This window comes from Podarcis gaigeae (genome assembly GCF_964106915.1).
Source record: "Podarcis gaigeae genome assembly, chromosome: 1".
Lineage (NCBI taxonomy): Eukaryota > Metazoa > Chordata > Lepidosauria > Squamata > Lacertidae > Podarcis > Podarcis gaigeae.
Window position 1 is genome coordinate 118,215,137 of NC_139678.1, and position 16,687 is coordinate 118,231,823.

Genomic DNA, 16,687 nt, shown 5'->3' on the forward strand with positions numbered 1-16,687 from the left:
GTCCGTACTTAACCTGAAACTGTTCTTAACCTGAAGCACCACTTTAACTAATGGGGCCTCCTGCTGCTGCCGTGCCGCCGGAGCCCGATTTCTGTTCTCATCCTGAAGCAAAGTTCTTAACCTGAAGCACTATTTCTAGGTTAGCGGAGTGTGTAACCTGAAGCTTATGTAACCCGAGGTACCACTGTACTCTGAGCATCGCACATCTGTAGTCTAGCAAAACCAGGCGGGAAATGGCTATACATAGTAATTGCTGCTTATATTTTGGAAATATGGATGTAGAGATAAACAAGTGGGACTTGCCTTAACCTGTTGCTGCGAAGAGTGCTTCTGTTCCTCCCGTTCCACTCTATTCTCCCTTTCCTGGTTTTCCATTCCGCATCCCCAACATTCGCGCAGCACCCCATGTCCAGGAAACACATTCACCCCCTCATAACAAAGCTGCTCTCCTCAAGGATAGAGGAAATGACACTATCTTATTGCTATCATTAGTGCTTTTCTTGGTTCAAAAATATATACGCGGCACCGGTACGCATCTATCGATAGACGTATTGTGTGTGGCAGCACAAAATGGCTGCTGAAAAGAGTAGCTGGCCTGCTATACCAGTGGTGCGATTTCTTTGAGGCAAAAGTGCCCATGAGTGCCCGATAAATAAAATGGTTAAGATAATATATAACTTGCTCTATTCACAGGAATAAATATCCATGTTAACACTATGTATTTGGTGATCTGTGTTGGCCTGAGCTTGAGTCTGGACTAAGCCCTCTGGATTCTGAGCCCCTGTGTTCTGATTCGATACATGATATCCAATCACAGAACATTTCAGGATTTGGGCATCTGCCATTGGCACTTAAATTCTGAGTCATGATTCGCGGCTTGGAAGTTTAGACAGCCAATGGCATTGGGAATGGGAGGGGCCCAGGCCTTCAGAAATGTATATAAGCAGTTGCTTTGCCCCTGTTGTCCAGTTCTGTTAGTTCAATAATGGTTCTTGCTGCTATCACTGTGTCTTGCCTCGCGGGAACACACCTACACTTCATATAACTTGCTCCATTCGCAGGAATAAATATCCATGTTAAAGCATCCAATCCAATACCATGACAAGCCACTTTTCTGGGAACTAGAATTTGATTTAGAAATGTTTGTTGTCCTTGCTATGCTTCATCAACTGTGGGCTGTCATGCCTAACAGGGAACGCACGTATTTGTGTCTTGAGGTGGCTCACGTTGCACTAGCCTCCAGCAGAACGGGAAAGGCTCACAGCCACAGGGCCTGGTTTCCTGGGCAGCACTGAAAAGGGCACATAAGCCTCCCCTCAAGCAAAGCACGCCTCCCTCCACCTGCCCTTCATCGCTGAACTTTGGTCATTAACATACCGTTATTTTTATTTCAGAGATCTTAGCACACGGGACACAACTCAACTCACCCACCTGGAAATACACGTTGCCTCCTCTGTTTCCCCTCCATCCCATTTTTTAAAAAAAATTCTGGTGCTGTCCCTGCCTGGTTTAGTTATGGCCTGCCTTCTCAAGTGCTACGAGGAGGAACAGCTGGTGCCCAACCATCAAAACCCATCCCGAGGCAACTGCCTGGCAACCACAGTATCAAACTTCAAAAACAGCTGTGCCTTCCTCTGGGAGTGGCGCTGCCTGCGCATCAATGCAGGGCACAGCAAGTGATAAATATGCCATTCCTTCTGAGCCTGGCAGAAATGTGGAGTCGTTTTCCAAGTGCCGGCTACAGAGGATCAGATGCATATATTGGCTGAATATGTGAATTGGTCCATTTGAGCATCAAAAAACCCTTTTTATTATTGAATGTGTTTCTAGAAGCAGCACATCCCTCCTCGTGCACGTGGTGGGGAGTGCCTTCTAAGGCCTCACACACCTATGGCAGGTATGGACTGAGTGTCCCTGCCCCACAACCATGGGAGAGGGGTGATGAACTCAGCTGAGCAATGGGAATTTCTGTGCTCAGAGGCAACCCTAGAGCAGTGTTTCCCAACCTTGGGTCTCCAGCTGTTTTTGGACTACAACTCCCATCATACTTAGCGAGCAAGACCAGTGGTTAGGGATGATGGGAAGTGTAGTCCAAAAACAGCTAGAGACCAAAGGTTGGGAAACACTGCCCTAGAGTATAAACACTGCGGTATAAACAAAGCTCTCCCAGAGTGCATGGTATATGATCCTAGGAAAGCATTTCCTGATGAATATTACCAGTGAACCTGCAACCTCATAGCAATAATAATGCGAGAGGGACAGGACTGGAATGGAAAGGTAAAGGCAAAAAGGTAAAGGACCCCTGGACAGGTAAAGGTAAAGGTGCCGCTGACCATTAGGTACAGTCGTGCTCATCTCACTTTACTGGCCAAGGGAGCCGACATACAGCTTCCAGGTCATGTGGCCAGCATGACTAAGCCGCTTCTGGCAAACCAGAGCAGCGCATGGAAATGCCGTTTACCTTCCCGCCGGAGCGGTACCTATTTATCTACTTGCACTTTGATGTGCTTTCGAACTGCTAGGTTGGCAGGAGCAGGGACCAAGCAAAGGGAGCTCACCCCGTCGCGGGGATTTGAACCGCTGACCTTCTGATCGGCAAGTCCTAGGCTCTGTGGTTTAAACCACAGTGCCAACCGCGCACCCCTGGGTTGTTGTGCTCATCTTGCTTTCAGGCAGAGGTAGCTGACATTTGTCCACAGACAGCTTTCCGGGTCATGTGGCTAGCATGACTAAACAATTTCTGGCACAATAGAACACTGTGATGGAAACAAGAGTGCATGGAAACTCTGTTTACCTTCCCGCCAGAGTGGTATCTATTTATCTACTTGCACTTTTTGGCGTGCTTTCTAACTGCTAAGATGGCAGGAGCTGGGACAGAGCAATGGGAGCTCACTCCGTCACGGGGATTCGAACCGGCGACCTTTTGATTGGCAAGCCCATGAGGCTCAGTGGTTTAGACCACAGTACCACCCGCATCCCCTTGGAACAGAAAGACGTAGGTATTGTATAGGCTGGTAAAGCAACACCTCACAGTTGTTGCCTTTGTCCAAATTTGGGGGATTCCTATCAAGTTTCGTGTGTCGCAGCCCAGCTTATTTCGAAGCATCCCTTAATGGAGAATTTCCAAGGAGTTGTGGGCAGGGTAGTTTTTTATATATATATAAACAGAAAGTTGGAGGAACTGAGTTCCCTTACCTTTTAAAAATTATTATTATTATTATTATTATTTGCTCTGGGGGGCCTGGAACAGATATACACCCAATGCCTGAGCCAAAAATCCACCTGTATCAATGAAGTTGTGGCCATTTCTAACCCAGATCATGGTCTGCTTGAGTTTATTAATCACATCTTACATTTAGCCACTGCACGGGGGTGCGGGTGCGGTGGCACCACGATTCAGCCCACAATAGTAAACAAACAAATAACCTTTGTGTTGAACTCCGCCATTTTTATTTTTATTCTATTTTTTGCCTCAAAAAAACCAGTGGTGGCGGGGTGTGTGTGTATGTGCTGTGAGGAAGAGGCAGGTGGGGAAGTTCTGCACACTTGCCTCTAGTCTAGAACATGCCAAGGCTTTTCTCATATTGGTCCCATTTCCTAACTGAATGCACCTTGACTACTACCTCTTATAAAAAAATGGTATGAATCTGCCTACTCTAAAGATGTACAGTGGTACCTCTGGTTACGTAGTTAATTCGTTCTGGAGGTCCGTTCTTAACCTGAAACTGTTCTTAACCTGAAGCACCACTAATGGGGCCTTCCACTGCCGCCGCACGATTTCTGTTCTCATCCTGAAGCAAAGTTCTTAACCCGAGGTAATATTTCTGGGTTAGCGGAGTCTGTAACCTGAAGCTTATGTAACCTGAAGCATATGTAACCCGAAGTACCACTGTATTGCCCCATTGGATAATGAGCACCTTACCACCTTGTTTGCTTTTTGTGAAGAAAAGTTTTTTAAAAAACCATACCAAGGGTTTCCCCCCCAAAGGGTAAAGGGACCCCTGACAATTAGGTCCAGTCGTGACCAACTCTGGGGTTGCGGTGTTCATCTCGCTTTATTGGCCGAGGGAGCTAGCGTTTAGCTTCTGGGTCATGTGGCCAGAATGACTAAGCCGCTTCTGGAGAACCAGAGCAGCACACGGAAATGCCATTTACCTTCCCGCCAGAGCGGTACCTATTTATCTACTTGCACTTTGATGTGCTTTTGAACTGCTAGGTTGGCAGGAGCAGGGACCGAGCAATGGGAGCTCACCCCGTCGCGGGGATTCGAACCACCGACCTTCTGATCGGCAAGTCCTAGTCTCTGTGGTTTAACCCACAGCACCACCCGCGTCCCTTCCCAAAGGGTAGCAATGATATAATACAGAACGCTGGGATGCCTGTAAGACTGACAATAGGGCTGCTGTATTATGAGTTGAGTCATGTGGACCCTGGTCAGAGTCAGCTTCTCCACCAGGTGCCTGAATGCTGAATTTGAACTTCAGGCACAGGGAAGTGAGCAGTCAGGAGAAGCGCGTTTAAGTTCCTTTTGTTTTGGCTGCGCTTGATTTCTGCCAGACACAAACACTGACATGGGAAGTTACCCGCAGTAAAATAGGTGTCAGCTGTGAAAATATTGTTTTAATTACCTGCTTGAATATGAATAGCAGCATCAGTTCTTCTGTTCTTTATATCCTTGAACTTCCTGCGTGCATCATATCCTCTCCAGGCTAAAAATACAAAGCCATGTGTTGTGAATTAGGTTCGCTTTAAAGGAAAGGCTGCCGCAGAGTCAGAAAAACGGGCCACTGTTTTGATCCCTTCTGCCCTCAGCCTTCTTCCTCACCCCACCAAAGCGCTCTCCCGGTGAAGTGGCCTGTTGAATGCTGGGCTCATGAGTGAAGTAGGTTTAAGCAGCTCCCTGCGGCTTCAAACAGTTCCTTCAGCCTTTCTGTCACAGCGTGGGCTCTTTGATTACGTTTGCCACCTCCCCCAGTGGGAAGAACAACAGTGGCCAAACGCTTGTTTGCATGTGTAGAGTTGTTTGAATATATGCAAATTCAGAACACGGCGCCCAGCGCTTTAGCAACTAAGGGTGAACCATTGTTTTTTAAAGGTCAGGGTAGCAGCAACCTTTTGGCCCCCAGGTCCCTGCACAGAACAAGCCGTTTTAATACAAGAAGCGTATCCGTTACATCTTGATGTGATAAAGCACGCAGCAGACCAATGCCACCCCTCATGCCTGTGCCAGCACACGATGCTCTCTAATGTATTTCCAGCTGTGAACTAGGCTACAATCTGCAGTAACATCTGTCTGCCTGCACTGGAGGTCAGCTGCGCAGCTGACGTAATGGAAAGCATTTAGGAGACCATCAGCTGCGGACTATGGGATGCCACTGTGTTCCTGTTTAAATAGGAACCTTTCCTCCCGTCTTAGCAAAAAAATGGACAGGGCAGAGAGAGACAGAAGCAGAGCTGAGTAACAGATGGCCCACAAGTCTCACCGATCCCTTCCCCACATCAGGTTAGAAGGCCTCTCCTCCTCCCAGAGGGGAGGAGTTGTCAGCGGGAGCAGCCTCCAGCCGACCAATAGGGCCAGCTGGTGGGCGGGGCTAGCCGCGTTTAAACAGCCGCAGCAGCACTCAGCTCCCATTCAGTTCCTTCTTTCTTCGGATCTCCCGCCCTCCCTTTCTCTTAGGTCAGCTTCTTTTGCATATTGACCTTGCTATGGACTTTGGTTGGTTGCCTTGGTTGCCCAAGGGGCCTGGTATAACTTCTTTTCATCCATTTGGCAAATTGGCATGAGCCTCTTGGTTTTTCCACCTACCTCGTAGCAATTCGCCACAACTTTCTGGTATTGGCAGTTAGGCATTGGAATATGTGTGCTGTGTTGGAGGATTGGGTATGGGCCATCATCTACCCCTCCTCTTTTGGGTATTCCGTTAAAGGAATCCAGCGGTCGTGGATCCTGTCCGATGCCGTGCTGGTGGCTAGGGTCATGGCACAACCCCCGGTGACGTCATGGGGGAGCTTCCAGTTGTATTTGCATCAACAAGCTCCTCCCATTGGTTGTTAATTGGTTGGGAGCCAGCATGGTGTAGCAGTTAAGAGCGGTAGACTCGTAATCTGGTAAACTGGGTTCGCTTCCCCACTCCTCCACATACAGCTGCTGGGTGACCTTGGGCTAGTCACACTTCTATGAAGTCTCTCAGCCCCACTCACCTCACAGAGTGTTTGTTGTGGGGGAGGAAGGGAAAGGAGAATGTTAGCCGCTTTGAGACTCCTTCAGGTAGTGATAAAGCGGGATATCAAATCCAAACTCTTCTTCTTCTTAACCCCAATATGACTCCCGGCTGTGCGGGGTGGAGTCTTTTACTGCTGTTTCATCCAATGCCTAAGCCAATACTACTCACATGCTGTAACCAATAAAAGTTGTGGCCTGATTTTGCCCATTAACCTAAAATAATGTGTCTTTGTGTCTTACTATAATCCTATGCGGTTGGAGAGTCCTCGACTCACAAGTGACTCACGCTTGCTTTCAACCCAGCAAAGCACTCTCTCTCAACGTGAAAGGAGACAACCCTGGAGGCAGAGGCCTATAAGGAACAATGTCCTTGCTTTCTTTGGCTCTGAGGGAAGACACCTGCCAGATCAGAAGCTGCTTTCAGCCTTGAACTGCTCATCAGCAGGCAAAAACACAGCATACAACTCTAACATCTCCCCCCTGTGTAAAATACAAATGATAAAATTCCTCTGTGAGGTCTCTTTCATGTGTTGAGAGACTATCCTTCTTGTTGACTGTAGCCTTTAAAAACATCTGAAAGGTAACATTTTCAAGGGCAGGGTATATGGAGTTCTCCCATCCTGGATAGCTCATTCATGAGATCCTTAATCTCAGGGTTGTGGGTTGGGTAAAAGAGTCCTGGGTTGCAGGAGGCTGGGCTCAGTGGCGTAGTGGGGGTTGGGCACAGGGGCAGTTGCTTCGGGCGCAAAATTGTTAGGGGTGCAAAATTTCAGCACCTGGTGCTGCCTCAATCCAGCTGAGTGTTTCCGTCATTGGGCTCCACTGAAAACGGCTTCTCAATAAGAACCAAGAAGTGACCTCTCCAGGCAATGGAATGACTCTTTGAGGCTGTGATCTCCCAGGTGATGCAGATGCCATTGGGCAGCTGAATGCAGATGCGTACTCTGTATGTTTCCCCCTGTGCGGCCCCGGGCGCTGACAACCCACGCTACACCACTGATTGGACTGGATGAGCCTTGTGGTCCCTGCCAACTCTATGATTCTATAATATATGCAGAGCATTCAGTAGGCCACTGAAAAAATGCAGAAATGGCAGGCAGTTTGTTGGGGATTCTTTTGTGTCCTGAAACAAATCCCTCCTATGCTGAGCATCCTAAGAAGTCTAACATAACCTCTAGACCAAACAGGTTCTGCATTCAAACTGAAGGAATATATGGCATTTCAGAAACAGGCCCAGCAGACACAGCAATCATTTGGAATGTAGATGTGGGTACTCTTTCCTTAAAAAAATCAATATCACACCAGGCAGCCCCTCATTTCTCTTGTGTGCTTCATAGCCCAGAAGAGACAATTAACAGCACTGCTCTTCTTTTGTTTACAGGCAAAGCCTATAAATGTGTTTAAGCAAAGACATTAGCGATTACAAAGTTGATAAGTTAGCAATGAATCTGCGTAATGCTGGCATCAGTTAACTGGAGAGGAAGAACCCACCACATGTTATTTGGGGTTTAACATCCAGCTATTAAGAAAACGAATAGGCAATTTGTGTGCAATTTCACAGCTTGAAACTCTGGGATCATCTATGATATAGGGGAACTTGGGAACATTTACCTGACTGAATGGCAATGGCACTGTTTGTTCTTTTCTCTTTGAGTTTCTTGTACCTCCTAGCTCCAAGCCATCCTTTCGTATAAGCCTGCATAGTCACCACCCTGCCTATAACTTCACGCAGAAACAAGTTCAGCTGTTCAACGTGGTAATACTTCAAGAAAACCTGCAATGAAACCAACAAGGTCAAACGTGATGTGACACGTAAGTACGAGAAAATAATTAACGAGGGAGTTCTGGACTCTGGAGGGTGATAGCAAAAGGAACAGTGATGATGGCTGTTGCATTGTCAAGTACATTGCCACATTGCTCGTAGATGAATGTGTAGCATAGCATTTCTTTATGGTGATGGCTGTTATTATTTTCTAGGCTGGGTTCTGGCAAGCATGGGATGGGAAAGGAAACGGATTAAGTTTGCATTTAAAGGCAAACGTACCAAATTCACACTTTGCAAAACGATACGAGAACCAAAACACAGCCATCGTTCAAACTCCTTTACATTTTGCAGCACGGCTACCCAGCCAATCAATGTGTACAAAAATGCATATGTTAAAGTGCTGGGCAGAAATGCGTATATTAGTGAAAATAATGCATGATGTATGGAGATAGGTGTATGGCAGGAAAAACTGCATACAAACATGTGTTTATTAGGCACACTAAAATCCTGGTGCTTCATGAGGCTTAAAAAAAACAACTCCCACATTTCAGCAGCAATTTGTTAATTGAATTTATGATTGGCAAAATGAGAAACTGAGAGATCGAAATGAATAGGTCCATCCATCCCTACAGAAAACAGGTTCTCCTCCAACCATGAAAAACAGCTTCTTTTTACTGAGCTCAGTTCTCACTCTCCTGGTGGCATAACTGGGAGAATGACAAATCCCTCACTCAACTGACCTGTGAGTACCCCCAAACCTTATTACTTTTGGGAGTAAAGCAACAATACCTGTGGTGAGTTACTTGAAATGTGGGTGGGGGGTTGAGGTGTAGAAAGAAAGACAACCTAATCTTCCCTCAGTGTTTCTTTCTACAGTTAGTAAAAGGTAAAGGGACCCCTTACCATTAGGTTCAGTCGTAACCGACTCTGGGGTTGCGGCGCTCATCTCGCTTTATTGGCCGAGGGAGCCGGTGTACAGCTTCCGGACCATGTGGCCAGCATGACTGAGCCGCTTCTGGTGAACCAGAGCAGCGCATGGAAACGCCGTTTACCTTCCTGCCGGAGCAGTACCTATTTATCTACTTGCACTTTGACGTGCTTTCGAACTGCTAGGTTGGCAGGAGCAGGGACTGAGCAAAGGGAGCTCACCCCGTCGCGAGGATTCGAACCGCTGACCTTCTGATCGGCAAGTCCTAGGCTCTGTGGTTTAACCCACAGCGCCACCCGCGTCCCTGTTGAATCAGCCCTTAAGCTCTGCTGAGAACATAACAGGAGCACCACATACTATTTTAAGCATTGGTCCTATTTTGCTTTGCCAATGGAACATCCTTGATTGCAAAAGCTACTGCCCCACAAGGTCCCTTGTTTCCCCAAATCTTATAGCAAAAGGAGCAGGAGGCAGCATTCCTTAAGGTTGGCACATCTCCAAAGAACACTGTGCGGCCACAATGTCATCTGTGTGCATATGTATGTTTGAGAAAGTGTGTGTTGTGTGTGTGTGGACATCCCTTCTCTCCAAAAGCAGTGCTGTTGTCTGGGAAGAAAACAAGTTCACAATCCGTGGGAATCTGTTGTGAGGAGGACAGTCAGCTGTCAAACAGAGAAAAGATAAGCGGATTCCTTCTCCCATCCCCTTTGCAAGCAGCTGTGTTACAAGGCTGCCATATTGAATGCACCTTTTGCTCTAAACAAAGTGGGGTAGAACTTATCCTACCTTTGTTTTCCCGAGAGCCCATTTCTTCAGCTTGGTTTTCTGCAGAATAGCAACACAGCTTTCTTTGCTGGGCAGAGGAGTTTCGTGTGCTTTGAAAGCAATGTAATAATACCTACAGAAACAGAAAGGACAAAGAAAGAAAAGGCTGCTGTGCTGGTTGGTGAACAGTGTGTCTGTCTCTCTCTGTGTGTGTGAACCCCACAAAATTCACAGCTGGGTGATACCTTTATTAGCACCAAACATAATGTCACAAAACAGTGAGTTAGCTTTCAAGTTCCCCAGAACTCTTTTTCAAGCTAGATGTTACACAAAGCAGTCCCTCTCTCTCTCTCTCTGTGTGTGTGCCTGGAAGGAGAGATAACAATAATAACAATAATAATATAAAAAAGGACAAAATGAAGATGATTACAGTGGTACCTCGGGTTAAGAACTTAATTCATTCTGGAGGTCCGTTCTTAACCGGAAACTGTTCTTAACCTGAGGTACCACTTTAGCTAATGGGGCGTCCCGCTGCCGCTGTGCGATTTCTGTTCTCATCCTGAAGCAAAGTTCTTAACCCGAGGTACTATTTCTGGGTTAGCACAGTCTGTAACCTGAAGCGTCTGTAACCCAAGGTACCACTGTAGTATTATAAGCAAATCCCCCCTCCCCTCTTTGCTTTGATAGCCTTAAGTCTCAATAAATGTACAGTGGTGCCCCGCAAGACGAACGCCTCGCAAGACGGAAAACCCGCTAGACAAAAGGGTTTTCCGTTTTGGAGGCGCTTCGCAAAATGAATTTCCCTATGGGCTTGCTTCGCAAGACGAAATGTCTTGCGAGTTCCTGCGGGTTTTTCCTCCTCCCCCCCCCTTTTCCTAAGCCGCTAAACCGCTTACCAGCTGATCCGCTAAAAGCCGCTAAACCGCTAATAGCGCTAATCCGCTAAGATGTCAATCGGCTTGCTTCACAAGACGAAAAAACCGCTATACGAAGAGCCTCACAGAACGGATTAATTTCGTCTTGCGAGGCACCACTGTAATAGGTGTTATTGTGAGCAACTAGGTGCAGGAGTTGGAGATGTCAGCATAAATCCACTCACTTCCTGTGCATGGCAGCTGCCAGCCACTTGGGGTTATATGCCACTCAGGTGCAGAGCTTGGTTCTGAGCAAACTGCAATAGGTACTCAGTGTCAGCAGTCAATACAAATGACCAGCTGGCTGCAGATGGCCAGAGATGGCCCGCTTGTGAATTTCAAGTCTTTTCCCCACCTTAGGTCCTGTCATCAGGAGCAGGCCAAGTCAGGAGCAGCCTGCATGATGTTTTTCAAATGTTGCTGTACTACAACTCCCATGACTACAGACCATTGGCCGTATTGGCTAGAGCTAATGGGAGCTGGAGTCTTCAAAACTTCTGGAGGGTAATATGTTGACTATGTCTAATGTCTAATGTCAAATATCTTTGGACTGTTGGTTGATTGTAGGCTCTTCATAAATTTTGTTAAGTTTGTATCTAACCTTTCAACTAGTTGATAATTGTTTAAATAACTTAATTTAATAACTTTAAGTTATTTATTTAAATTAAATAAACTTTATTTCTTTAATAACTTTGAATAACTTATTGAAATTTAATAAAGCAATGTCCCAGAGCCACCCCCCTTTCACCCATTCCAAGATCAGTGGCACTTGTGTGTTACTTTCAAGCGGGGATTTTTTTTTCCAGGTTCACCCCCTCCCCAAATTCCATTCTAATATCCAGCAGATAATTGCTAGCCATTTTTTTAGCACACTGACACTGAAATATGGCTAAGCTTGAGATTTTGTTAGTGTGTGTCAGGGCTACAATTACTTTACAATAAAAATGACTTCCATAGCCATCTTCATTAAAAAAAGAAAGAAAGAAAGAATGATGTATCATACAAATGTTGCAGTGGTCACCATAATAACTTTCACCTAAACAATCAATCAAATTAATCAAATCTTCCTGCCTATACATTAATATCCTTGTTAGAGGCCCTTCTCTGGGTGCTGCTTTTGACCCTCTGATGTTAGACGGCCAGTGGTGACCATTCAGAAGATCCTTTTGACTGTAGGGCCATCTCTGGAGAATCTTGCTTGGTAACTTACTAAGTCTTTATCATAGCAAGATTCATTTCCCCAGGCCTTTTAAAACATCAGCGAACTTCTATTTTGTTCTGCTCCCCTGATGCCTGCATACAGCTGAAGGATAGGATTACAAAATTCATAAACACGGTGCTTAGGAGCATGACCTAAGTAGCTCCCCAGAAGCCAAATTCCACCACCACCCTCCAATGCTAGATTAACATGCCCTGGAGCAGGGGTGTGTGACAAAGGGAGTTTTGCAAACTGCAGGTGTGAAGGTCTTAAGGAAATGAAGTAAGTTTTTTAAAAATAAAAAAACCCCACACATTCCTATGTGTGATGGCCTGGGATTCGGACTCGGAGGCTGAACCTGAGGCATCCCAGCCTGCACAGGATTCCCCGCCTCCAGAACCAGCTGAGCCGGGGCTGGGGCTTGAGCCTGAAGGGTCCTCAACTGTGCTGGATCCTCAGGTGCAGGCACCAGCTGAGCCTGCTCTGGCCCCTGAGGTGATGGAGGACCCATTGCCTGCAGGTGCTCCACTCTCAGCCCCGTCAGGGGAAGCTGAGGTTGCCTCTGGGTCCGGTAACCCTCCAGCGTCTCCTGAGCTGCAGAGGCTCAGGGCAGAGAGGCGGAGGGAACTAAGTTCCCACAGGAGGAGTGCTCGCCTCCAGGCCAGGAGAGGTGAGTCACCTGTGGACCGGGGCCGCCCTATGCCTCGGGGCAGAAAAAAGCCAGCCAGCCCCAGTCCCAAGAGCAACATTGTTGGTAGCCTGTTCCTGCCTGCACCCTGTCCTGCTTCTCTGCCGGAGCTCCTGACCTCACCCGACTCCCTGCCTTGGACCCAGCTTCAGCTTTGATGGACTGCCGCCATACTGCACCCTCGACCTCGGACTGGACCCGGACCTCGCCTCAGGATCAGCACACTATGTCACAGCAAAGTGGGTGAATGCAGAGGTGTACCCAAATTCCCATGTGGCCTTGGCAAGGAGCTGTATTGTCCCCCACCGCACCATCACCCCTTTTGCCCTTGGCAACTGCCAGCTCTCTCTGCCTTTCTTCACAATTTTTGCACCCCTCTGGCTCTGTACCCTTGGCAGGGGCCAACCTAGCCACCCCCTAGGGACCCCCCGAGTGAAGGCATACAGGCTCTGAATGCCTATCAGCATAGAGAATTGATGTGCTCTTATAGTAACGGCTAACGGTTTGACCAATGGGCTTATCCGCTCCCAGGTGAAACCTTACTTCATCCATAAACCTACCAGAAAATGAATGAGATGCCTGAGGCCAACCACTGTCTCTCAACTTTCACCCCGTCACCTGAAAGGCAGGGATAATAGCAGGGATCTCCCACAGCTGGATAGCTCGGTCGGTACAGCATGAGACTCTTAAATCTTGGGGTCATGGATTTGAGTTCTATGTTGGACAAAAGATTCCTGCATTGCAGGGAATTGGACTAGAATCGGGGGTCAGCAAACTTTTTCAGCAGGAGGCCGATCCACTGTCCCTCAGAACTTGTGGGGGGCCGCACTATATTTTGGAGGAAAAAAATGAATGAATTCCTATGCCCCACAGATAACCCAGGCGTGCATTTTAAATAAAAGTACAGTGGTACCTCGGGTTAAGTACTTAATTCGTTCCGGAGGTCCGTTCTTAACCTGAAACTGTTCTTAACCTGAAGCACCACTTTAGCTAATGGGGCCTCTTGCTGCCTCCACACCGCCGGAGCACGATTTCTGTTCTCATCCTGAAGCAAAGTTCTTAACCTGAAGCACTATTTCTGGGTTAGCGGAGTCTGTAACCTGAAGTGTATGTAACCTGAAGCGTATGTAACCCGAGGTACCACTGTACACATTCTACTCATATAAAAACACCAGGCAGGCCCCACAAATAACCCAGAGATGCATTTTAAATAAAAGCACACATTCTTCTCATGTAAAAACACGCTGATTCCCGGACTGTCCGTGGGCCAGATTTATAAGGCAATTGGGCCAGATCCGGCCCCTGGGCCTTAGTTTGCCTACCCACGGACTAGAATTCAGCCTTTCTCAACCTGTGGGTCCCCAGATGTTGTTGGACCACAACTCCCGTCACCCCTAGCTAGCAAGGCCAGAGCTCAGGGATGATGGGAGTTGTAGTCCAACAACATCTGGGGACCCACAGGTTGAGAACCGGTGGACTAGATGGTCCTTGGGCCTTCTTCCAACTCTATGATTCTATTTTTCTAGACAGGCTTGTTGTAAGGATTACAGAGATTGACGTGTGTGGGCTCTGAGAAAGAGCTGAAAGAAAGCTGGAAGTATAGTTCTTTAGCATTCAGCATTGGTGATGCCTTATGCCCTTTATTTTGAAAGCACACCACAGTTACACAGAACATCAGCAATGCTTCTTATTTGCTGCCACCACAATTCCAGAGGGACGCAGGTGGCGCTGTGGGTTAAACCACAGAGCCTAGGACTTGCTGATCAGAAGGCTGGCGGTTCGAATCCCCGCAACGGGGTGAGCTCCCATTGCTCGGTCCCTGCTCCTGCCAACCTAGCAGTTCAAAAGCACATCAAAGTGGAAGTTGATAAATAGGTGCCACTCCGGCGGGAAGGTAAATGGTGTTTCTGTGCACTGCTCTGGTTCGCCAGAAGCGGCTTAGTCATGCTGGCCACATGACCTGGAAGCTGTGCTCCGGCTCCCTCAGCCAGTAAAACGAGATCAGCGCCGCAACCCTAGAGTCATCCAGGACTGGACCTAATGGTCAGGGGTCCCTTTACCTTTACAATTCCAGAGACCTTGAAAGAACAGATGTTACTAACTCCACAATATTTTGAGGTGGAGGGGAGAGGGTGCATTCAGTCCCACAGCTAAGAATGCCACACTGTGGGTCTTCTCCAACCCAAATTATGAGTCTGCCCCAGCTGCCAGCAACTGCATTCCTTGCTTCCCTGGGGCCCAAGAGTTGCATGAACTCATCATTTAAATGTTCTCTTAACATACTTGCTTGCATATGAATTGCGTATGCAGCACTCTGCTGTGTAATAAATGGCCCTTCTGAGAGATTTCACAAGCTGGGAAAATTTAAGCCAAGATCAAAGCTATGGGCCTTGTCTTGATGCACTTGTATGAGTCCCCATTAGCATTAGCAAATAAAAGGCAGAAATGCAAATCTGAGCACCACCACTTTCACGAAAATGAAATAGGGAATAAGGACCCTAATCAGTAACAAACTGACGGCTTCTGATAATAGAATGCCGCAGCAAACAGAATTGTTTTTCCTCCTCTTCTGCATTTGCGGTTAGCTCTTTAAAAACTTATATTCATAAGCTTATTGTCTAGATTGGTTGGAAGGAAGGAAGGAAGGCTATTGCATTTGTATATATGCTGTCTGCTCAGCTGAATTTTACCTACCAATGTAGAACGTGACCAGGCAAAATTGCAGAAATGTTCTGAATCTACATGGAACACTATATTTTAAACCATGGGTAGGCAAACTAAGGCCTGGGGGCTGGATCTGGCCCAATCGCCTTCTATATCTGGCCAGCGAATGGTCCAGGAATCAGCATGTTTTTACATGAGTAGAATGTGTCCTTTTATTTAAAATGCACCTCTGGGTTATTTGTGGGGCATAGGAATTCGTTCATCCCCCCCCCCCCCAATATAGTCTGGTCCCCCACAAGGTTGGAGGGACAGTGGACCGGTCCCTTGCTGAAAAAGTTTGCTGAACCCTGTTTTAAACAGTGCCAATCTCCAATGGGGGCCACACAATGACTGACTGGTGCAAATATATTATACAACATAATATTCTAACTGTATGAATGAGTTAGAAAAATCTTATTTTAAATCAGAAAAATGTCACTAAAATACCCCCCTCCCGTTTGATGTACATATATCTGCATTACAGGTTTGTGTATCGGGTCTTTTAGACTTTATTCTATGTTCCTAATACAGTGATACCGCGGGTTAAGTACTTAATTCGTTCCGGAGGTCCGTTCTTAACCTGAAACTGTTCTTAACCTGAAGCACCACTTTAGCTAATGGGGGCCTCCTGCTGCCGCCGCGCCGCCGGAGCACGATTTCTGTTCTTATCCTGAAGCAAAGTTCTTAACCTGAAGCACTACTTCTGGGTTAGAGGAGTCTGTAACCTGAAGCGTATGTAACCCAAAGTACCACTGTACTTGACACAGATAGACACAAACAATTAGGCACTATCCACACAACATTTTTTAATGGGCAATATAAATGCTGTAAACAAACAAACGAACAAACCAACCAAACAACCAACCAACCAACCAACCCCAAAGGCCTGGAAGTCAGATTGTCTGCCTGCAAAGTCCTGTATCATGACCTCAAATTCATGAACACTCAGAGGTAAATAAAATATTCTTTCATCATGGTCAGAGGCACTCTGTCATTTTCTTCAAAAACAGTATGTCAGCTTCCAAAATTGAAAAGGTAAAGGTAAAGGTAAAGGTACTCCTGCCCGTACGGGCCAGTCTTGACAGACTCTGGGGTTGTGCGCCCATCTCACTCAAGAGGCCAGGGGCCAGCGCTGTCCGGAGACACTTCCGGGTCACGTGGCCAGCGTGACATCGCTGCTCTGGCGAGCCAGAGCCGCACACGGAAACGCCGTTTACCTTCCCGCTGGTAAGCGGTCCCTATTTATCTACTTGCACCCGGAGGTGCTTTCGAACTGCTAGGTTGGCAGGCGCTGGGACCGAGCAGCGGGAGCGCACCCCGCCACAGGGATTCGAACCGCCGACCTTTCGATCGGCAAGTCCTAGGCGCTGAGGCTTTAACCCACAGCGCCACCTGCGTCCCCAAAATTGAAAACTGGCAGACAAATCAGGTTCTAAACCCAAACTCACGTTTGATCCTAAATCTTAAAACTTTTGAGGCTAACAAGCTGGGGAAGCAGTGGTA

The 16,687-nt window shown here is 47.2% G+C and overlaps 1 protein-coding gene across 1 annotated transcript in view; it reads right to left on the reverse strand.

The window, feature by feature from the left end:
- MYO3B (myosin IIIB) overlaps positions 1-16,687 on the reverse strand; it is a 291,721-nt gene that overhangs the window by 81,608 nt on the left and 193,426 nt on the right. The window contains exons 28-30 of the mRNA XM_083704157.1: positions 9,703-9,814; positions 7,835-7,997; positions 4,629-4,709 (exon numbers count right to left, since the gene is read on the reverse strand). Of these exons, the coding sequence (XP_083560283.1) occupies positions 4,629-4,709; positions 7,835-7,997; positions 9,703-9,814 (356 nt within the window). The remainder of the gene's footprint in view (positions 1-4,628; positions 4,710-7,834; positions 7,998-9,702; positions 9,815-16,687) is intronic.